The following is a 25279-nucleotide window of genomic DNA, read 5'->3' on the forward strand; positions in this document are numbered from 1 at the left end:
CTGGTCCCCCCACTTTACTCACAGTGCGGGGAGACAGGGGGCCAACAGAAGTGCCCGGGGAATGAACGCCTTCCTCCCGGCAGCCCTCCAACAATGACTGACAAGTGTGTTTGGCCCAGTTTTTTAAGGGAAAACAAGGCCCACGATGAGGACTTGGTTGCGATAATTAATTATGGCCTTTCATAAAGGTAAAAACATGTAGGAGTAGAGACTCTGTTTTCCTATTCTTTTTATCTTCTTAAAAGAGACAGAGGATGCAAATGGACAAAGAATAATTGACTAAGTATCTGTTCAGAGTTCTGAGGAACGGGTTAGGAAGAATATACAAGTTCCACTGACCATACGCTTTCAAAGGAGCCCATCGCTACCAGAATAAAACGCTTAAGAAATGGGACTAATTGGGCAACCCCGGTGGCGCAGCGGTTTAGCGCCGCCTGCAGCTCCAGCAGCCCAGGGCGTGATCCTGGAGACCCTGAATCGAGTCCCACATCAGGCCCTGCATGGAGCCTGCTTCTCCCTCTGCCTGTGTCTCTGCCTCTCTGCCTTTCTCTCTCTGTGCCCCTATGAATAAAAAAAAAAAAAAAAAAAAAAAAGGGGCTAATTGATTCCTTTATTTTTTCTTGTTTTTTTTTTTTTTTTTCTTGTTTTTTTTTTTTTTTTTTTTAGGAGATAGTTGCTTAGAAGTATCTATGGTACTGGTCAAATGATTCAATTTTAAAATCAGACCCATGTATATTAATAGGGTAAATGCCTGATGCAGTCACTGCATTGTTTTAATGAATTATGGCATAGTCTTTATGACTGTGGCTTCTAAATCTTTATTCATTTATTAAAATTAGGGAAGAATGAATCCAGGACACTTTTCTACCTTGACCCCACCTTTAAATTAATTTAGTTCAATAAATGTGTCCTATGTATAAGTTTAGGGTAAGGAGATTCAAGGCATATAAACCTAAGTAAATCGGTGCTGTTGGGATAAGAGTGTTTAAGTAATCTCTTAAGGGGATAGGCCTCAGGCAGAAATGACTAAGATGCAGACAGACTAAAGGGAGTGCCATGGATTTTAAGATGTGGTATCATTTGGTTGGGAGAACAAGGTAATTTGAAAGACAGACAGATGTTAAATAAATATTGATGGAGTGGATGAATAAAGAAGTTAGCATATCAACACCCCAACACTAGTATATTAAGATCCATTTGAGACTTGTAAATGACGAGAGTTTGGCCTTTAGCCCTCAATCTAATTTTATGTGAATCCTTTATGTATCGATGGTTTATAAAGCATTCAGGGGTCTTTCTAGATGAGGGTTGCTGTGTATCACCTTGAACTACTATTACGAAGCTATGATCATTGTATTGAACAGTCTCCGAGCTGGAGACCTGCAACAGCACACCTGAGTATGAATTATTTTGGTTTTCCTTTTCTTTGATTTGGTAACTCAGCTGGAAATTCCTCTCCCAGCTGTTATCATGTTCCAGAGAATTCCACGACATGAGCAAAGCACTACAGTATAGTTGGTGGTGTTCTGGACAGGATGCCTGGTAAATGTTGGAGACTTTCTGTCACTCTCTCTAGTCCTTTGTTTCCATAGAAATCCCAAACCCCCAGATGTCCCTTGCATGTTGATCGTCAGGATGCTTCAAAATATTTTATTATAGATAAAATCAAAAGCTTTAGCTTATTTAGTTTACCTCAGTTTCACCAAAAGAAAAACATAAGGCAAAGGGCTTTTGCAAATGCACTGCAGAGTTATGACCCTGTAAGAAAAGAGGACTTTTACTTCTGGGGTGTGACTCACAGAGGGAGAGAAGAAAATAAAGAACCCCAGAACAAAAAGAACTAAGGCTATTTAGTGTGAGAAGAGATGAGGTGAGGGACAGGGAACTAGAACTCTCATCAAATGTTTTAGGATTAAGGGGCACATATATGCACATGTATACAAATGTATTTTTGTTCATCTGTACTTGAGGATGTCAGGAATAATAAACATTTCTAATTAGGACAAATTCACTTTTAGGGAAAAAGGAGTGGAAGAATGTTGCCTGTAAAGGGATGGCTATCTCTCAAAGTAATGATCTGATCTCTCGGTAGCAGCTGCCAGCAGGGGCTGACTGACTTCCAGTAAAAGATGAGGTAGAGCCCTTCTCAGATCTAAAGTCCTTTGTCTGTATGGCCAGTGGCTGTCACAGATGCTACTGGCTGCCCACCCATGCTTTTCCTCTTACCATTTCAGTGTCTACTGCTGTACCTGCTGGCACCAGGATTTTCATGACTTCCTGGTCTCCCTGGTCCCTCACTTTGCTCTCAGTGGGGAGGGCAGGGGGGCAAGGTCAGAAGTGCCTGGAATAGACGCCCTCCTTTCCTGCAGCCCTGGTGCATAAATATTCTAACATCCTTGCCAGAGGGAGGATTCTGATATGTGTGTTCTATTTACACTAATTTCAAATGACATTTACAATAATCTTCTAGTAATTTACATTAATTTCAAATGAGATTAAGCTTTGGTCACCCACGTGGTCATTTTCAGGATAAATGCACCTTTAATTGACTGCATTTCTCCAATGCTCTTTCAGTATGTTCTTCGTCTCATAAACCGATGGATTATACATAAATCTGTGTCTTAAGGTTTGCTTCTGGGGAAACCAAACTAAGACAGTCTCCAAATAAAAAAAAAAGAAATGAGCAATGTGGCAGTAAAATTAATAAGGGTAAAAAAGTCCCTAATCTCTGTGTATAGTCAAGGACTCAAGTTGCATAAAATGCCATGCTTTAATTTGGAAAAATTTCTCATATAGAGAAATAGAAATGAAACAGTGTCTTTATTTGATACCTTCTTTTTATTCCTGACATACGATTTTCCTCTTCATACTGTCTTTATATACCTTAAGGACACCTGTTCTTAGTACTAGTTTCTTTCCTTGACTATATTCCAAATGCAAACAAAACAAAACAAAACAAAACAAAAACCAACAACAAACCTTTGGTTTCATCCTTTCAGAATCTATGAAGATTGTAGATTGCCTTATATATACCTCTCCATACAGATGGCCCTTTAAGTGATATGATTTGAATGGTATTATAGAACAATGAGTAAAAACTAAGTGTTGAAATGCAGGTGTTTTTTTCCTGCTTCAGGACACCTCATCTCATCATGGTAACTTCCAAGAGCTATAGAAAAGCACGTTGTAGAGTGTATCCTTCTCTATTATGGCAGTTCCAAATTTCTATGTCCACAGAGCCTGAATATTATGATTCTCATCATGCTAACAGTGACCATCTCTTAGCAGAGATCCATTCTGATTTAATAGCATTTTAATTTAGTGATTGAACATATTTGCAAAGAGGCACAGAAGGTTCTATGGAATTTGTGATTAGGAATGTGAAATGCACATAATAGCTTGAAGGAACCAGTGAGCACCATGCTCTTCTTTAATTAAAGAGATATTTTGTGTGAAGCAATATAAAAAGTACTGCTAATGAGATGTAGGTGCAGGGGGGTAATCCTTTGCTTTCATAAACAAACATGTTCAATAAGTACAGTCATTAAGTAATGAGGCTGGGACTCCAGCCCGGGTGTTTTGACTATAATTTTTTTTTCTCTACCCCATTGCTTTCCTGAGGAACTTAGCAATCATAAAAATGACTTATTTGGGGCCAATTTTTATACATTTTTCATAAGAGCAAAATGAATCACAGATATTTATGACAACGACATTCTTTATCATATTAGATAGTTGATGAATGCTAAATGTGTTGATGAGAAAAACCAGCTTTCTCATAACAAAACAAAAGTTCCTTTCTTCAAATAATCTCCTGTCTGAACATATTGCTTGTTTGAATAACATTGTATATGCAAGGTTTTCCTACTCCCATTCTGCAGCAGACTGGGACGTGGCCACACAGATGGAGAGCTATCAGGTAAAAACACATCCAAATTTAGGTCCGCAAGTTCTTCTTATATGCATAATAAAGCTACTTAGCAGGAAAGCTTGAATAACTTGGATTCCGTTTTGTATAGCTTGTACTTTACCAGGTGTGTATCTCAAATGACAGTTCAGGTATACAGCCCACCTTTAATGTAAATCCAACTCAATCCAGTAGATAATTCTATTTATATGACAAACTTAAAGTGATCAGTTACAGGTTCAACTATGTACAGTACAGCTTTAAGCACATTATAGAGTGTTCTCTTTGAAAATACAAATTCCATAGATGGTTAACTTTTGGTTAATCAGAATATTACATGTCCCTAACTGGACATGTCATCAATGGATAAACATCTATTCATGGGTTACAAAGAAAACTTGAGGGGGCTGATGGGGTTGGTGGCGATGGGAATAAAAGTTATTTTCAAACATCACATATTGTCATATGTTTCAAAGGGATAGGTCATTATGAGGGGATATTTGAATTATAGGTCAACTATGTTTGAACATGGCTTGCATAAGCACCATGTGAAGGTATTGTTTATGGGATGGATGACCTCTAAGATCCAGCCAACCTGACTGAGTATCTCTGATTCTGTGACTTTCCAGGGTAAGGAACTGTATGAGCCACTGGTTCTGGGGACTCCTGTTAGTATACCATGTTCCTACCACTATGCTCTTGATTTTATATTTCTTTTCCTTATCATATTTATTTGAAATATTATCACCTGAATGTTCATTCCTCACTTATTTTTCTTAATTCAAAAATTCCTTTATTTTCTTGGGAACATTTTATTTTTCCGTATTTTTCTGTGACTGGAGAGAGAAAGAGAGAGAGAGAGAAAGGCCACTTTTGTAGGGAATGCCAGGATAAATAAGGTTTGAGGTTGCTTTGCTATAGGAATGTTTAGAGACTTTAATATGCTAATGTACACTAAAATCCCAAGTGCCAGATAGAGTATGCAGCTCTAGAGAACAGTTTTAAAAGGTTGTTTAAGGACATCTTTCCTACAGCGTTACTTTGTGCTCACTGCTTTCCTTAACTTTCATATACATTTCACACTTTAGTTGCTTTAGTGGCATTTTCTTAGTTCTCTTCAATGTTGATCATCTTTACCCGCAATAATAAGTCAACTAAGCCATCTGAGGCACACTGAAGATATGTTCTGTCCATATTTTTTGTGGCAGCACCTTGCTATTTAATAACAGCTGGTAACTTTTTGGTCCTGAGTTCTAAAATTTGCCTGTTGGTAATTCTACTCAATGGATAGAATTGTGGTCAGCTAAATATAGAAGATGCATGACCCCAGAATCACTCTCTTTACTTTTATTTCAGGAGAATGTTTTCTTGGCAGTTGAGCTTAATTGTTTTGTTGTACTCCAAACAGCATAGTGGTGCTGGAGAACCACACGTTTGTTCCTATGAAGTGGATTCAGAGTGAGGATAATAAAGATGTAAGCAGAGATCCTATCTTAATAAACAAGGAAAAACTTTTTATTTTTATTTTTTTTGGAAAAACTTTTTAATGCAAAGTCTTTACCTTTGTTCAAGCGACTAACTCAGAAATTAATTTAAAAGACTAGCAAATGAAAGGTCATAACTAAGAGGAAAAAAGCAGGAAAAATATGGCTTTCCCTAATAAACGAGATTCTTTTTGGTGTCGGTATGTTGTATGTGCATAGCAAGCTCACTATATAGGTATTTTATTTCTACAAAGACTATTATCTACAACTAACAATATTTATTAAACTCGCCAATGGAAATTTCCCTTAAAAAAAAAACCCAGTCAGATCAGTTAAATTCAAAATCTTTTTTTTAATAATAAATTTATTTTTTATTGCTGTTCAATTTCTAAGTTCAAAATCTTAACGAAAGTTAACGGTGACTATGAATCTCTAAACTGAGTGCATATCATGGTGCTTGACAAAGTAGATATTAATAAATACATTTAAGAATTTCTCGTTATTACTACTTGGCATTACATATTTCCTCATTTATCGTGTGGCTGTCTCACTAAAATATAGACTCCATGGAGCAGAGACTTTAGGGGGCCCTCAATAATTATAAATATTTGTCATGTAGATGTCCAATAGATGAAGTTCAATCCTGGTATACATGAAACACGAAAAATAAAGATTAAGAACCACTGCTCCCTTGGCACACTACTTAGCCAGCAATCTTCCCCTTTAAGTCTAACCCTCTATGTTGTCGCGAGAATTAATCATTCTAATACATGAATCGATCAGATCATGTCTAAAAACACCCAATGGCATCGAAATGCTATGAGGAATATAAGACTGCTTAGTAGAACCTATAGGGCCCTTTGTAATCAGCCTTCAGTTTGCCCTGAGCATCTTCTCATTTCCCCTGTACTTGATGTTCCAACATAGGCATTTGCTTTCCCGGACATGTGGCTCCATCCCAGCACTCTGCTCTCCCACTGCCATCTGTCTTGAATGCCCTGTCCCAGAGTTTCTTCCTGCAGAATGCTGACTCATCTTTCAGCAATGTGCTTTAGTCTTTATTATACCTTTCGGCATTGTGTTACATTATTTGCTTGCATTCCTCCGTTTTCCTTTACATTTGAAATTCCTTCAAGGGATGGATTGCAATTGATTTAATTTTATATATAGCGCCTGGAAATTGGTAGGTCTGGAATAAATGTTGGTTGAATAAATGAGCAAATGGGTGAACATTGTGTATATGTGTAAGGGAGGAAAATCGTAAGGTGGGGTAGGCAGAGACAAGAAAATTAGTTTCTTTTGTGTTACCTGAAAGATATTTATACTAGCACATCAGTATAGTATCTTTAAATATTTGACCTTCAAATTTACATTATGACAATCAGCAAAGGTAACCACAAAATTAATTATAAGAATAGAATTTAAAAAATATGTTTCCTGTATCGATTTTGTGGTTGTAAAAGAAAAGACATAGGGCAAGTAAAGAGGCAATATAAGCTTGGAATTGGAAGAACATAACCAACATTTGATATATCTGACTCTGGGGGAAAAAAAACTAAAAAAAAAAAAAAAAAGGAAAATAAAAATTCATTATGTACAATCTTGATCTTTCTTCCATTTACTGGTGATTATGTGAACTTTAGTCTCTCTCTCTCTCTCTCTCTCTCTCTCTCTCTCTATTTTTTTCTTTTATAAAAAGAAAAAAATTTCCTTCCACAATCTGATCTTAAATTTACTGGTGATCTTCCATTTACTGGTGATTATGTGAACTTTAGTCTCTCTCTCTCTCTCTCTCTCTTTTTCTTTTATAAAAAGAAAAAAATTTCCTTCCACAATCTGATCTTAAACTTGGCACCAGTTGTAGGAGTTCAGAGAAAATCTAGATGATCAGTAAGAAAGTTGTGTACAGTCACGAGGAGGATCAAGAATGGGTTTGTCCTGTTACTTTTCTAACTAAATCATGGTGATTAAAAAGATGCATCACTTCATTCATTGGCAGGTAGTGTACTCTATGACCTGTTTACTATAAATGCTCCTGATTTTATGAAGGGTGGTTATACTTATGTTTATAAAACTCAGAAAAGTGTCCTCAAAGGTATTGTTGGCTGCTCTGCTTCCCTTTTCTTAATCTCACTGCCTTTTAGACATCTGAAGAGTAGATGCAAAATTCTAATGAAATAAATTATGAAGTTATCCTCTATCTTCTACTTAATGAGGAATATTACTTGCCTTTCTCTAAACCGTGGTTTAGAGATAAGTCTATGCAGCTGCTTTCTATTTAAGGCTAGAAAAACGAACTTATTTCTCTAAAATTATCAAGCAGATTGTCCTTTATCCTTTTTCAAAAGAAACTGAGTTTTTGAATGTTTGTGTCAACAACAATAATGGAAACTACTCTAAGAAGTACTCTCGGAGCATCAACTAAAACATATTTAGTTGAACACAGTCAATGCCTGGAATTCACAATTCTTCCAAGACAAAAGTACTAGCATTCTGACAACCACATTCTCCTTCCTCTTCAAAAAACTTATGCCCTTTATTTTCTTTATTTTCCCTTTTTTTATTTTTATTTTTTTACTTTATAAGAAAATGAGGAATACTTGCAACCATGGTAACGGTTGCTAAAAGACAATTAGAGACTCTGTCCAACTCCTGCCAAATTTCCTATGCACTAGCCCGAGATCTATAAAGATGTTTCTGTTTTCTATGAAAACGACAAACCCAGGGCATTATAATGGGATTTGCACTTTCAAATCAATTCAACTAAAAAGTAAGATTAAAGAAGTAGAATTCCCCTTTTTAGACATCACCTCCCATCTTTTAAGTTTTCCTTACTTTGTTGCAGCCCCTGACTGAGCAGAGTTCGATATGCAAAGGAAGCTTTACCATGAAGCAAAGCAGCAAGCTCTGCCAAGTGCTCCAGCGCGGGAAATTGCTGATATGATTTCTCTGCTGTAGTAATTTCTCTGAGTGCCTGATTTGTTCCCACTGTGTCTCACTCATTGTTACTTTAATATATGGAAATGAAACTCTTGTGCTTTTTTGCAGCCAATACAACAAACACCAGAAAACCCAGATTTCCCGCCGGCTTCAGTGGGTGAGGTATTCTGGACAAGAAAGCTCCTTGGGTAATTGAGGGCTTACCTCCAGAAACTTCAAGTGCTGGTGACTGCTAGTCCTTTAAACACATAAAAGATACCTCCTGCCTGTGTCTTCAAATGAAGCTCATTCAGACTTTCATGTATTCGACAATTATTTTTGATTCCCTTTCATATCACTGGGGATGTATTCATAAATGGTAAATAGAGACCCTGCTCTGAGGGGGGATAAGATTCCCACAACAAAGACAGATTGTTAAACTCACGTAACACAAGAAATCCATATTCCTGCTATCTCAAGTCTTTACAGCATTGTCTTTGATTCCTGCGCCATTTGGATTTCTACCTTTGTTCTCTACCCAATTTTTATCACATAGGAGTCTCTGCCTTCTGAGCTTTCCCAGAACTCTTTGCCTTTGTAGTTGTTTCTGTCTGGAATATGCTTACCTCTCTTCTGTTCCTGGGAAAATACAATGCATTTTCAATTGAAATGTCTGTTTTCCCATGGAGAATTTCTGACTGTCTTGATTTTACTTAGTCACACATTTTCTGAGTTTCTGACACATGTTGTAATATTTCTGACTCTGAAGCCATCAAAAATTGTCTGGTCACTATGTATTCATACTTACGAGCTACCAGCTTGCATGTAAGCATTCCCAGTAGGGACCACATTTTGCTCATCTTTGTACAGCCCCATCATGTCTGGAATGATGTTTGGCACATAGATGTTGAATGAATGTGTTAGGAATCAAGTTCAGGACGGTCCTGTCTCTACTGCTGCCGGAATGCATGCAGCTTGATCCTTCTATAGGCAATTCAAATAATCAAACCCATTATCTTCAATGATGAGACCTCGTCTGTAGTGACCACTCCTCATGACAAGCTAGCTTTCCTTTTTTTCGGTGGTTTTTTGGTCTCCTTTGTCTCGTATACTTTTGTTTTTTGAGGATCTTTTTTTTCTTCTTTGGTCTTAGTATGGGAAAAAAAAAATGACCTTACGGTGATCAGACAGTAAATAAAATGCTACTTTCTTTCTGAATAATGATTCAACCAGTTCTGGCAGACAGAGGCAGGCTCTTTTGGCTCTTTTTGGTATTTATTCAAGTCAGATGTTTTTGGAGTAGAGGTGGGTAGAGTTCTAGACCTAGTGCAGTTGTTTATGTTAGACACTTCTACAAACAGATAAACATAGATTCTAAATAAACAGATATTATCTGTTGCCACACATTTTGGCAATTTGCCAAAACTCCTATCTGGACTTAACGTCTCACTTGCATTGTATTAGCCAAAGAGGCAGCCCTGGACTTAGCATAATTGAACTGAGGCCTTGTGCACTTTTCACACTTAGGTGCAAATGGCCACATTTCTGTTTGTGAGAAATTTCCCTCTTTTCAACTAATGGTGCCTCGAGGCAGGATTATTGGCTTCCCCCTGCAAGGCAATAAACCTCTGAGAGGTCAATCATGGCTTTTAGACTTTTCTGATTAATTTGCAAGCAGTATGGGAAGGTCAGTGGCTTTGCCAATTATCTGGGAGTCACATTGTGTCTAATGGGAACCTCAATTTCCCTTTTATATAGTGAAAGGGGGAATACTGCTTAAAGATACACCGATTACGTTTGAGGTATGCGATAAAGAGGCAATTTGAGATACTGGGGAGCCAATTTCTCAGTTCTTTTGTCAAACAACTATTTCATACTGTAAGATCAATCCCGGTCATCTTCTCCTGATAAATACTTGGTTAGGTCCTTAAATACATCCATGGTGTGTTCTGGGGCCAGTAGAGTTCTAGTTCTCTACCGAATGTCTCTGACACCATCATCTATTGAATAAGACCTGGCACTCCTAACAAAATCCCTGAAGCATTATGAGATCCTTGATCACTTTCTACATACTTTATTTCTAAAAGAAAGAATGTATGTGAGTAGGATTTCAGCAAATGCTTTTGGTTGAAACCTTAGTTAACCAGAGAATAGTTATTAACCAGACAAAAAATGCATCTGTTTTGCTCATCATTTTATCTTTAGCAGAGCCTGGTGCCACACCTAGAGTGGGCACTGAATAAATATTTGTAGAATAAATGAATATACAGAAAGGACCACTTGATGGAGGTTTCACTCTATGCTTTCTTTCAAGATGTATCCCATGTGTAAAATTATATACTGCTTCAGGATCAAATGCATTGATTAGGAAGTCTTTACTGGAAATAGCGTTACTGAGTTTTAGAGCAATCAAGATTTTCTAAGATCATCTCAGCCTAATAATGCTCCTTATTCAGCATAAAGAGAAATAGAATCACAAGCATTAAATTATTCCGTTTACTTTTAAAAAATAAACAACTGAATATTTCTTATCCATTTCTTAAAAAGTGAAAATATTAATCTTTTTTGGGTAGGATGTAAGTCAGTTTAGCAACTCTCTTCTACCTCTAGAAGAGAGTATAAGCCACCCTAATGTCTGTGTAATACCTATATTCCAGAGGATGAGCTAGGTGTTATAACAAAAGGGTTTCACAGACTATAGGAACACAGAAATCTAGCTATGTGACTTTTTTTTTTTTTTTTTTGTGGTGGAGTAAAACATGTGAGCAACCATTAGCCTTAAGTGCTATTTTGCTCAAGTAATTTTTGAGTCCAGGAAGACAGTTAAGATCAATAAGATCAAGTCTGTTTTGCCTTTTTGCTACCTGGTTAAACATATGACTCAGTCTGGTAGTTCAGTGTTCAATTGATAAGGTCTTAGAGTCTCTTAGGACTTTGCAAATAGTGGAGTTCAGGATTTCAAATGAGCAGATATATGTGTGAAAATAAAATAATATATGGAAAGGCTCCCACTATAAAGCACTGATTTTGATATGAAAGCAATTCTTTTGATTCCAGCTATATTATTTTTAGCTATTCTATAAAATACTTGATTGTTGTTACAGGAAGAAAACTAGGTAAGTTGAATAATGCTAGTGTCTAATGTGGCATATTAATGTAGAAATTGACACTTTCAATAATTGATCACAAATTAAGCAAATATTCCAAAAAGTACTTTTAGGTTTTTTTTTTTAATCATTTATTTTCTGTAGATGAGCGGACCAAAGTGCCCATTGGATTTACAAGGCCAAAAATGCAACTTGTTTTATTGCAGCTTCATACAAACAATATGACAATAAATCTAACCTTGTAGTTTTGTTATATTTCTATTACCTTAATGGCTCAGTGGGTAGTATTTATATAAATTCTTCTGTTTTTTTTTTCCTAAGGTAAAATTTAGAGTAGAAAAATCAATATATTTTAAACTACATTCTCAAATAGTTGTTATGAAAGTGATGTTTTGAGATACTTGAATGAATATATGGCTAACCACTATTTTAAACAGCAGTCCAAGGAAGGAAAACTTCCAAACTCATTTTTTGAGGCCAATATTACCTTGACTCCAAAAGCAAAGACTCTACTAAAGAGAATTACAGGCCAATATCCCCGATGAACATAGATGAAAAAATTCTCAATAAGAGGCTAGCAAATTGAATCCAAGAGAACATTAAAATTCACTACGATCAAGTGGGATTTATTTCTGGTCTACAAGGAGGTTTCAATATTTGCGAATCAATCAATGTGATATACCACAGTAATAAACTACAGGATAAGATCCATATGATCCTCTCAATAGATGCAGGAAAAGCATTCAACAAAGTACAACATCCATTCTTGATAAATACCCTAAACAAAGGAAGGATAGAGGGAAATACCTCAGCATCATGAAGGCCATATAAGAAAGACCCACAGCTAAAAACTAATATCATCCTAAATGGGGAAAAACTGAGATTTTCCTCTATGGTCACGAACAAGACAGGGATGTCCACTCTCACTACTGTTATTTGACATAGTACTGCAAGTCTTAGCCTCAGAAATCAGACAACAAAAATAAATAAAAGGCATCCAAATCGGCAAGAAAGAAGTTAAACCTTCAATATTCGCAGATGACATGATACTGTATGTAGAAAACATAAAAGGCTCACCAAAAAATTGCTAGAACTGATACACAAATTCAGTAAACTCACAGGATACAAAATCAATGTACAGAAATCTGTTGCATTTCTATACACTAATAATGAAGCAACAGAAGGTGTCATCAAGGAATTAATCCCATTTACAATTGTACCAAAAACATACCTAGGAATAAACATAACTAAAGAAGTAAGAGATCTGTACACTGAAAACTATACAACTTATGAAAGAAATTGAAGAGAACACAGAGAAATGGTGAAACATTCCATGCTCGTGGATTAGAGGAACAAATAGTTTTAAAATGTTCATACTACTCAAAGCAATCTACACATTCAGTGCAATTCCTATCAAAATACCACATTTTTCACAGAGTTAGAGCAAATAATCCTAATATTTGTATAGAACCACTAAATACCCTGAATAGTCAAAGCAATCTTGAAAAAGAAAACCAAAGCTGGAGACATCATGATTCCAGGACTTCAAGCTATGTTCCAAAGCTGTAGTCATCAAGACAGTATGGCACTGGCACAAAAACAGACACATAGATCAATAGAACAGAAGAGAGAACCCAGAAATGGATTTTCACTCTATGGTCAACTCATATTTAACAAAGCAGGAAAAATATCTAATGGAAAAAAGATAGTCTCTCAACAAATGGTGTTGGGAAAACTGGACAGTAACATGCAGAAGAATGAAACTGGACCACTTCATACACTGAACACAAAAATATATTCAAAATGAATGAAAGACCTAAATGTGAGATAGGAAACCATTGAAATCCTAGAGGAGAACACAGGCAGCAACCTGTTTGACCTCAGCTGTAACAACTTCTTACTAGAGACAACACAGAGGCAAAGGAAACAAAAGCAAAAATGAACTATTGGGACTTCTTTAAGATAAAAAGCTTCTGCACAGTGAGGGGAACAATCAACAAGGCTAAAAGGAAACCTATGAAATGGCAGAAGTTATCTGCAAATGACATACTTAATAAAGCTTTATTATCCAAAATCCATAAAGAACTTATCAAATTCAACATGCAAAAACCAAATAATCCAGTTAAGAAGTGGGGAGAAGACATGAATAGATGTTTTTCCAAAGAAAACATACAGATGGCCAACAGACAAATGAAAAGATGCTCAATACCACTCATTATCAGGGAAATACAAATCAAAAATGAAATACCACCTCACACCTGTCAGAATGGTTAAATTCAACAATACAGGAAACAACAGGTATTGGTGTGGATGTGGAGAAAGGGGAACCCTCGTTCACTGTTGGTGGGAATGAAAACTGGTGTCACTCTGGAAAACAGTATGGCAGTTTCTCAAAAAGTTAAAAATAGAGCTGCCCTAAAATCCAGCAATTGCACTGCTAGGTACTTACCCAAAGGATACAAAAATGGTGATTCAAAGGAATACATGCATCCCAATGTTTAAAGCAGCATTATCTACAATAGCCAAACTATGGATTCAGTCCAAGTGTTCATTGGATGAATGGATAAAGAAGACATGGTCTATATATACAATGGAATATTACTCAGCAATTAAAAGAATGAAATCTTGCCATTTGTAATGATGTGGATGGAACTAGAGCATAGTATGCTAAGTGAAAGAAATCAGTCAGAGAAAGACAAATGCCATATGACTTCACTCAGATGTGGAATTCAAGAAACAAAACAGATGAACAAAGGGCAGAGAGAAAAAAAAAGAGACGGTGGTAGACCATAAAACAGATTCTTAACTATAGAGAACAAACTGAAGGTTTCTGGAGGGAGGTGGGTGGAGGATGGGCTGGAGGAGTGATGGGCATGAAGGAGGCATTTGTGATGAGCACTGGTTGTTATACGTAAGTGATGAATCACTAAATTCTACCTCAGAAACTAGTATTATACTGTTAACTAACTAGAATTTAAATGAGAACTTGAAATATTAAAAAAAATAAATCCACTGAAACTCAAGAAAATTAAATAAAAATAAAGGGCACATTTAAAAGTATAGATATAAAACAGTTTATTCACCCTTTTTAGACAAGACTTTAGCTTTAATAAATATCTTAGCTTTATTGTCCTTATCACAGATTTCTAGTTGTTTTGTTTTTATGGAAGTGTTTTGGTCCAGGCCCAACTTTTTCAAGCAAACTATCTAAAGATAGTGGTAAAATTCTGCATTTTTAGCAAAGCTGACACCTCACCCCAGGTGATTGTTAAGCTTGGTATTGTTTGAGATCTATTGCCTTAGATTATTTATAATTAAGTTAGGAAGATAATGTAAAAATTTTTAAAACAACTAATTTTAATTAATTTGAAAATTCTGATACATCTTATAACTCTTTTGTGCAGTGATTAAAGAAAAGAGATATTGTTAAAAGAATAAACTGTAATGCATTTATAAGAACTAATATGGCATAGAAATAATTGTGAAAACATGTACAAAAGATGAAGTGCTTCTCTAAACACAGTTATCCATTTACAGATTTTAAGAGAAAATTGTGTGAGCCATTTCCATTATGTTTTTGAAAAATGATACAAATTAAAATAGCAACAAAGTATTAATTGACAACATGCCAATATGAAGTATGCTCATCTTTCTATAATATACTAACACATCCCATTATTTTCATCATATTTACTTCACTATTTTATGAAAAAAGGCTACTTCTTCTCAAAAGCATTTTTCTGACCAAGATTATTTAGCATTTTACTTTTTAAAAAATGCATTGGTTGATTCTCTGAAATTGTTTCCCACTATTATCTCAACTTATTATAGAGGATGTAGAAATAGAAGGGTATTAAAGTACATGAAGAAACTCTTGACACAGTTTGGATTAGCTCCTGTGTTTCGATGAGTCAAGAGTAAAACCAACAAACATTAAAAATGATTTGGGTTAAAGTTACAAGGAATTACAGTATAGGCAGTAAAAGAAAATCACATTCAGAATCTGAAAACATCTTTTCCTGGGGAAAATTTTATCGGATAATTTAGAGTATATTACATTCTCATAATATAGTAGATGTACAATTGACTCGGCTTATACTTGAGAGGCATGAGAAAGGGACAAAGTCTCATTACTACTATGCGGTCATTAGAGAAAAGAAACCTTTTAGAATTCAGCAAGAAGAGAAACAGAAAAGGCAGACACTCAAATTTTCTAAGTTCTGGGGATCTACTGTATAGCACAGTGACCATGGCTAACAATACTGTATTATATATCTGAAAGTTGTTGGGAGAGTAGATCTTAAATACGCCCCCCCCCCCAATGATAACCTTGTGAAGAGCTGGAATTGTTCATTTGTCAGCCCTGCTGTGGTAAACACTTCACAATACATTAGTGTATTGTATCAAAATACCATCCTGTCTCCTTCAACTTACACATGTTGCATGTTAGTCATCTCTCAATAAGGCTAAAGAATATAAAACCAATATTTTTGAGATGACAAAATAAAGATGTCTTGATCCCTTAGCAAGATTTATTTAAGGCTTGTTGTAAGAGTTTATCCAAAGCACTGGGGCCTGCAGAGCCTTAGAAACCAGCTAAGCCTCTGAAATGGGTCAGTGTGCTGTAGGTGCTCTACTGCCTGCTCCAGACACAGGCTTTAAAGCACAGGGGCTAAGTGAGGGTCTTTCTGAGCCTTTATTGCCCTCTGACAGGAACTTGGCAATCCAGGCAGTTCTTAAAATTGACTGCTCTTGGGATTCATGAGGAGGTATTTACAGCTTCAGCTGTTCACATCAAACAACTCAAACTCTCAACACAGGTGGGAGCAGCAGGGAGCTCAACTGTCTTGCTTAAAAGAACATAAGAAAGTTTATTTTTGGGTTCCATAAATACACACTTAAAAATTCCATTTACCTTGCATAGCTACAACCTGAATGATTTTTTTGGAGTCCCTCAGGAATAAACCTCAGTGACATACAGTTTTATAATTAATGTCTTCCAATATAATATAAACATATTTCTTCAATTGAGTTTTTTTTTCTTCTTCTAGGAAAAGTTAACAGAAGTAATGCTGATCTCCTCTTACAGTACAAACGTCACCAGATCTTGAAAAGAAATACCGCATGCTTTTTTACTTTTAACTTCTACAAATTCTGATATAGTTGAGGAGGGAAACTAGAAGCCATCTCGTTTGGGGCCTTTCGATATTCAGGAGGAATCTCTGAAACATGTTTTGGTTTTGATTTTTCTAGTTGAGTACTTAAGTTATTGTCATAAATAAATCTACAAATTTCTAATTTTACTACTACACACCAAATCATACCATTATGCAAATTTATGTGACAAAGTAACCAACAAAGATTTCAAGACAAAATTGGCTCAGCCAGAGTGACTGATTTTAGGTAAACAGGAGCAAACATTCCTGAAACCACTAGGTGGCATTCAGTCACTGCAATTTTGGCCAAATACAGGTTGAGGCTTATGAGATGTAGGGTCAGGAGGAAGGCAAATGTTACCATTAGTTGATGATATTTTCCTGTCATTTAACACAATAACAAAGCTCAATTTTTGTCTTTTCCTGTCTACTTCAAATCAAATCAACAAATATTTATTGAAAGGTTTATTAAAGGAGTCTTCATTTGTGAAGAGAGTTGAAAACCATCTTCACAGTGGTGCTAAGGCACTTAAAACATCTAGAAGAAGATATGCTATATACCATATGCCATTTAATTTTCTTTTATGTAATTGCTTTACTATTTCATTTTTTTAAAAGATTTTATTTATTTATTCATGAGAGACACAGAGAGAGTGAGAGGCAGAGACACAGGCAAAGGGAGAAGCAGGAAGCCCGACGCGGGACTCAATCCCGGGACTCCAGGATCATGCCCTGGGCCAAAGGCAGCTGTAAACTGCTGAGCCACCTGGGCTGCCCCACTATTTCATGTTGTTAGTTCTCATGTAGCTATTTTTTAAAGATTAGAAAAAGCACGCAGTCACGAATACTAAAATTTTTAAGATCCTAGAGGCATTAATCTGCAAAATTAATGTTTAATGAATATGAGGCCAAGAGCTCTGGGTGATCCACAAAAGGTTCTTTCTATGGTAGGTCTTAAAAATGTGTGAGAAACAGTGCTCCTTGCTGCACGGAAATCTAAGAACCAAAATGGCCTTTGGTGATACAGGATTATGACTTAGTCTTGCAGATGAATCATAGAATGACAACTCCTGAACTCTGCACTTCAGACTAAATGGTTTGGAGAAAATATTGATGGGAAAAAGTAAATCAAAAGTCAATTTTTTGTAGAAGGTCTAGGGTAGTAATAATATAAACTGCAGGACTTACCTGTTCTAATATGTTTTGAAGCCTCTCTATCTCACAGTCTATTACAAATTTCTTCTCTTGTCGTCTGTCAAGTTCCTCTAGAAGTTGTCTATAGCTGACATCATTAAAATTTTCCACACAGATGGCGCTGACATGCCAACCATGTTGTCCTGCTTTTTCCATAATAGCTTGAAGTATTGAGTACCCTAGTGGGGAAAGAAATCCAGAAGGGTTACTAAAAAATACATTTGCTCCTCTGTAATAACCTATGCAGGCACTGAGTCTACATCAACATTTTTATGCTGCAGATATACAACAAATGCTTAGAAATTTAAAAATCTGAGTGGTTTTCACTTTCTTTACTTGGGGCAATACCCCTTTAAAACTATTGCTTGAATAAAGGAAGAACACCATGCATGCCTTGAGTAAGCTCTCAAAATCTCCTACTGGAGAACGTTATATCGCTTTACATAATTGTCGAGATAAAGCAAAAACCAAATTCAATACCACCTGTCGTCAATAACAATTTCATAAATTCTTTTTGTTAATTCTACTCAATGAACAGAATTAATTTTGAACTGTTTTGATGTTCTCCTTGAGCAAGGTAGTAAGGACATTTTTGAGTTCAGCTGTGGAAAAGATGACATAAAAAAACAATGCAACAGTATGTATTAACAACCCATTATTGTGAATGGAGGAGCCATTATTATTTGTTTCCCCAATCCCCACTGCCTTTCTGGGAGAGAAGGTGTTATTTAAAGATTTGTCTCTTAGCAGGGGGATGATGTGGACTGCGGGTGAATTGAACGGCTAGTAGGTGAAGCACCAGACATTCAAACTCATAATCCAGTAGAGCAGAATGACATTTAAGTAATCACATGCAACTTAGTTTCGAGCACTATAATGGTAGCTGTACTCTGGTTCCAGCATTGGCCCAATGAAACGTTTGGTTAAATTTGCCTGGCTGGGACATGGAAAAGAGTAGCAGCAACTTGCAGATGAGAAGACTTATCCAAGCTTGCTGAAAAAGGAGGAGTGTTCATTAGCTGGAGACAGCCTTCCAGGGAATGGGGTGGTCTGCGCCCTGTCATTGGTCCAGATCTCTCTGCATCAACCAGCACGGGACAGGAGGGGAGTCAGAGATTGTAGTGACTGCTTTAAGGAAGCTGGGGGCACTCTTAGGGACACAGCACCAGCAGTGTTTCTTCATGCCAACACTGTTTTGAAATCTTGCTTTTTGGTTTTCAATTGGAGTGTAAGAAAAAAGGAAGCATCTTTGAAACTATGAATCACCAATAAATAAGAACTGGTTAGAATCAAAGCCTGGTAGGCAGTCATTTTTTTTTCTCCTTGGGCAGAGCACAAAAAATATGCCAGTCCTCTTTAAGAACTCATTGTATGGCAGCTGACTGTGGTTTCTTCCTCCCTTGGTTCCTGAAGTTAAGAGTATAGAAGCCGGTGGATTAAAAGTGAAGACTTAGAATGAATACACAACACTTGCAGGATAAGAGGGCATTTATTCAGGTGTTTGATAGGTATGAATCTCTCAGATTCAACGATTTTCATTTTCAGGTATATTTTCTACAAGTCAGAGTTTCAAATATTATGGAATACTCGGTTAATATTAACAGATGGAACTGATGATGTGATCATATTTGAAATATGAATTACCTAATATCCTGCCAAATGAAATACTGTGGCAATCAGGATTCATTTTTAACTAAAAGAAAAAAAAATTCCCCAAAGAGGAAGAAAAAGGGCATTTAATTACTCTAAAATTATTCTGATCCAACTATTGCTCCATTTTGTAAGGCATGACTGTGACTTGTCTTTTGAACTTACCTGGATTCTCCTCAGGCCCCATTCCAAGTCCAGTACTCTTTCCCTTGTTTTCGTATGTACCAGGATGCTCTGAGTGCTATCTTAATGTACATGTCCATGCCTCATTTATTCTGTTACTGGGACTTGGTCTCTGATAGGAAGCAAGGCAATGTCCCCTTTATTCATTTTTGACACCTATGAACATGCTCTTTTAGAAAATACCAATTGACGTCTTACTTTTCCTCTTTCTCCTTTTATTTATTGTCATACCAAAATAATTCAAAGACATTTCATCTGATTTTTTTGCATGCTGTAAAAAAATGATAAATACTGGCCATGCACATTGAAGTAGGCGCCCTGCTCCCTGGGGTCAATTCACAGCTTGGTATGATTCTTTATATATTGCCTTTTAATTTATTTTTTTATTCTTCGCATCGTGTGGCTATCAGGCTTCATGTCACTACTAGCCACCCAGGTTGTCACTTTCCTGACTACAGGACTTGTACAGAATGTACAGCCATAAACCTTCAATGAAATTCATATATGTCCCCAGTTGCATAAGAGATATTTCAAGATTCACACTAATAAACCAAAACTATAATTCAAATTCAACATTTTGTTATCCGATTTGTCAGATTTACAAATGACACTAGGATTGAAATAAGACAAAACCCTAGGACACAATCTTTGCTAAATGGCAAAGAAAGTTGGCTGCCTAAAAGAAACCATTAATCATAGTCAGAAATAAATGGCATCTTTTCAATGCAGTGCAAAGGACATGCAGTTATAGGTTGGAAGCTTGAATTCTTTTATAAGCTATGTTTGATTTTCATATGCTCTCTTATTCATTGCTACTCAAATGTGTGTGTCTTATTTATTTGCCAAGATAGTTGGGAATATATTGTGACTTGGAGAAAATACTGCTGTTGAATCTATGATTATGCAACTTAGCTGTTACATAAACTAGAAAATCACAAGTCCTGTCATACTAATTCTACATCCAGCTATGATTTGTATCTCCTAGTTATTAGAGAATCTGTAATGTGATATTGTTGGCCATGAATACTGCAGTGTTACGTGAACATCATAAAACTAATGGAGACTTTACTACTGTTAAAGGATCTTTTAAGTCTTGCTTTGAATTTAAGAAGCTGCCTAACATTTTAATTCAATATAATTTACTGAAAACTTGTCATCCAAGACTCTTTAAGGTTTGCCAAGATAAAGACATGATTCTTGTCTCTATAAGGAATTAACTATGTAGTCACTTACTAAGTAACTAAGCATTACCCAAATTACCCATTACTATATAAACAACCAAAATAATTCTTTTAGAATAGTGGTGAAAGTGTACCAAGAACAAAATCACATTACTGTATTATGGTAAATAATTAAAGACTTTGATAGTTATTAAATAACACTATCAGTTGCACATACAAGTATTTTTTAAATGTTATTATGCCATGTAATGATATTATCAATTATGCTGATAATTGATCATAGTGATGTGAGCAGTACTGAACTATTGCATCTGCACATAGCAACGATTTTTATACCATCCATGGAGAATGACCTATTTTGGATGAGTAGTACCATCCAGAGATGAGGCTGCTAGCAACACAAGCTGGGTTTTATTTATTTGATGTTCTCCCTTTCAAGAGTTATTTGATTCAACTATCTGTACACAGAGGAGCAGGAGGAGAATCAGGAGGAATTTATGTCAGGGTGGATATAATTTCAAATGGAAGAGAGCTATCCGTAAGCTGTAAAAAAATAAAACTTCACTTAGATAAAGACAGAGAAGTGCCTATAGTGCTTTTTAATTAGAAGTTCACTGGTGCATGAACAGGAGTTGCAACCATGGAATGCTGGGTACAGAAGTCATATTTCCGACGGCTCAGAAATTGAGAAGACAATGAGAAGAGGTGATAATATGGGCATGATCAGGGAGTATCATCAGGATCACGAAGTAATGAGATGAAGGTGTGCCATTATGATGACGATGGGATGGAGACATTCCTCAGTCGTGGGAACCAGTATGTTGGGCATGGGACGGAGAAACATCAAGGTCATGGTCGTGGGAACCCAAGGAGAGGACTGGGTCTGTTCCATGATGGGGTGTTGATGAGCTTCAAAAGGAGAAGCAGCACAAGGACACAGCATTTGCTTGTGTTTATTCCAAATACAAACCCTCCCTTCAGCCTCGTGAACTGTTATGCAGGTACCTACCACTACACTATTGGTTTCTCCAGGCTGGGCACAGCTTCCTGCATCCCCAGCTAGTGTATCTGAAGATAAAGGTGTGTATGTCTGGAAGGATGCTTCGTGCTGCGTATTAACCTCAGTCTTAGGGCAGAACAAGATTCTGTAATCCTCACTGCATTGAATGCCACCATGCTAGAACTGCAGAACAGATTTAGCAACCATTTAGTTTGGACTCTTTCCAAAGCAGCTTAGCACCAAAATAACGTGTTCAAAGGCTACTGTCTGGACTCCAAGGTCTCAGCGCACAGAGGAGTAACCAACATTGTAGCTCAGGCAAAATTATCAGCAGCTGTGACTACAGCATTTATTTTATGCCACAGTTCAAGAAGGGCATAGAGAAAATAAACAAAGATCTTCTAACTTCTACAGTTTGAGGCCACACATGCAAACCTGATATAAGATGCGATGTCTTGAGTTTTCCCTTGTCTTCAATCAAGAGTAAAAATAGGAAATCCATCTATAAGGATGGTCATTCTGGGACCTAGATTTTCCCTAAAGCCTCTTTCATTTTCCAACAAGAACATTTATTGTTTCTGAAACCAACACTTCAGTGTGCATGTTTAATTCAGATGCTATCTTACAGGTAAATTTGGTAATCTAAATCTCTAGAGTTTCTGTGAGTTGCCACTGAACCTAACCCTCAATACAGGCATATGGCAAATGTTTTCAACCATTGGCCACAGGTTCAAGGCACTGAACACTTCCCTCCAGGCATGCCCTAACACTGTTTTTTTCTTAATTCTCTTGGGCTTTTCTAGAACCAGGCCACTGGAGAATTCTATTTCAGTACAAAGAATGGCTGAACCTATTCATTTATATAATCACTTGTTTACATACGAGACTGATTTTTATAGTCAGAAACTCTATGGCACTTCCTTGCAGTGCCCTGTATTTTCTTATTCGTCTCTGATGCATACCCAAATCATATTTGTCTCCTCTCTCTCTTTCTAGTATCATTTCAGACCATTAATATCTTTGTTTTCTACTCTCCAGCAGCAACATGCATCTCTACCTCAGTGCCTTTGCACAATGCTACCATTCCTTCAAAAAAAAAAAATGCTTCCTTCTATTTTTGCCTTCTTTTATCTTTTGGAACCCATTGCAAGCATTACTTATCCCCTGACTAGCTCACTTTCCCCTCTTAGTTCTTCAAGCTCTTATACTTTTCTGTACATTTCCTTCAGAGATTTTTACCGTAGTTACTAACTATATAGATGAATGACGATCTGATTAGCGTCTTTGCCTTCCACTATGCTGTAGGCTCCATGAAGACAGGGACTACTTCTGGGGGACCTGGGTGGCTCAGTGGTTGAACATCTGCCTTTGGCTCAGGTTGTGATCCCGAAGTTGTGGAATTGAGTCTCACATCGGACTCCCTGCAGGGAGCCTCCTTCTTCCTCTGCCCATGTCTCCACCTCTCTCTCTGTGTCTCTCATGAATTCCAATAAATAAATAAATAAATAAATAAATAAATAAATAAATAAATAAATAAAAGACAGGGACTACTTCTGTGCACAGGCCTTCTTTGTCCACTGAGTGCTCAGTAGATGCTCGGCAGAGTTATCGGAATGCATGAATGAACTAGTGGCGATTTCACAGAGAGGAGGCTAATGTTAAAGGGCTCAGTGATAAGAAGCAGCACAGCAGGTCACATTGAGGAACCTCAAATACTTCAGTTTATCTCATGTGTTTGGAAGAACAAAGAGGGTATGGGCAGATTTGGTGTGGACTGCGGGAAGGCTGCTAAGCAGGCAAAGGTCGTGTCATGAGGGCTTTATCCATCACATCACAGAATTTGGTCTTTATTCCTCAAGGATATTCCTCAAGGACTTCAGGAAGAGAATGACAAATGTGCTGTCGAGTGATCATTCAGCTGAGGTGTGGGAATTAGAGGGTTCATAAGTAACAAGAAATGGGACACCGATTCAGAGGCTATATGGATGTAATCCAAGTGAGATGACAGAGAAGGAGAGTGGATTCTAGATGAAGGGGGAAGGATAACTCAACTTGGCCACTGATGAAACACAAGCAATACGGATGAGGAGGATTTGGGCATAACATCAATCTGTTCTATTGGTGGTCATTTTACTCCTGTTTCCAGAAGGCAGTTAGGTCTTTTTTGATGCCCCACATATTTTTCTATGTGGATTTCAGATGTTGGGTGACTTATGGTGACAAGGCCTGGCAGCCACCTGCTTTCTCACCCAAACCAATGCTAGATTGTCACAGGTTTGAGAGACTCAATTTTCTCTCTTGCTACAGGCATCCATTTTTCTAGAGACCACCTTTGTAGATTTTGAATAAACACTAAGAATAAACTGGATATCTTCCCAAGTTCACCTCCAGAGTTTATCTCCCTAGCACTGTGAGCATTTGTGAGTATCTTTTCATAGTGGATTATAATCTCTTTTCATGCAAGAAAGGCATTCTTGAAAATTTTGCATGATTTTTAACTCGAATAACTAAAGATTAGTTTCCTACTTAGAATAAATGTCAGGCATTATTTCTATACAGTTATTATTTTGCTCCTAAATCAAGATTTTGTATCAATTTTAAATATCACAATATATAAAATTCACAGTTCTGATAATATCTATTTCTTTTCTATCACAGTATAAGAAGTTCACAATTTGGACTTGCACTAAATGCAACCATGTATCTTAAAAAAAAAAAAAAACACATTTATCTACCCATTTTAGAGGAAGAGAGAGGGATGAGGGGCGGGGGAAAGGGAGAGGGAGACAAAGAGAATCCCAAGCAGACTGCTAAGTGTGGAACTGGATGTAAGACCTCGAGATCATGACCTGAGCCAAAATCAAGAGTCAGACACTCAACTGACTGGTCCAACCAGGTGCTCCAATCATTGTCTTTATACAGAGATTAAAATATAAACTTGTGAATTAATAGGCAGCCAAATAATGTTTGTCTCATATTAAGCATTTAAAGTACTTAAGACCTAATTTTGCATGTGAAGATTATTCAGTATGGCAACACTCTGGGAAAGAAAAGTGTTGAGTTGAGAGGAGGGATAGAGCCCCTTGTAGAGAGGCCTTCTCTGTGGAGAGAATGATAGGTGACAATGGGGAAGGTCTGAAAATAGAGACAGTGATGAGGATAGGAGACAAAAGCAAAGCGGCAGAAAGTTTGAAGAATGCTTTATAGATTACCAATAGTTAGGAGACTGGTTTGCTGGAGTAGTGGATTCATAAACATACTAGGCTTTATTATCATTTGACAATACAGTTGGACCTCAGGAGATCTCTGTGAAGGAGGTGTGATTATCCCCATCCTGTAGGTGAAGGAACGGAGATAAAGGTGGGCTATGTGATGCACGTTAAATCATCACCCTAACAAGTGGCAGAGCTGTGATGTGAACTCAGATCCTCCATTCTCAAGTGGAGGGGCTCTGGCACCCTGTGTTAGCGGACAGGGAGAGCTGGAGATGAGACTGGA

General features: G+C 36.9%; 1 protein-coding gene across 1 annotated transcript in view; it reads right to left on the reverse strand.

The window, feature by feature from the left end:
- The window catches only part of GRIA4 (glutamate ionotropic receptor AMPA type subunit 4), a 373881-nt gene that overhangs the window by 97031 nt on the left and 251571 nt on the right, over positions 1 to 25279 (reverse strand). The window contains 1 exon segment of the mRNA XM_038536334.1: positions 17762 to 17946. Coding sequence (XP_038392262.1) covers positions 17762 to 17946 — 185 coding nt within the window.

This window comes from Canis lupus, chromosome 5 (genome assembly GCF_011100685.1).
Source record: "Canis lupus familiaris isolate Mischka breed German Shepherd chromosome 5, alternate assembly UU_Cfam_GSD_1.0, whole genome shotgun sequence".
NCBI lineage: Eukaryota > Metazoa > Chordata > Mammalia > Carnivora > Canidae > Canis > Canis lupus.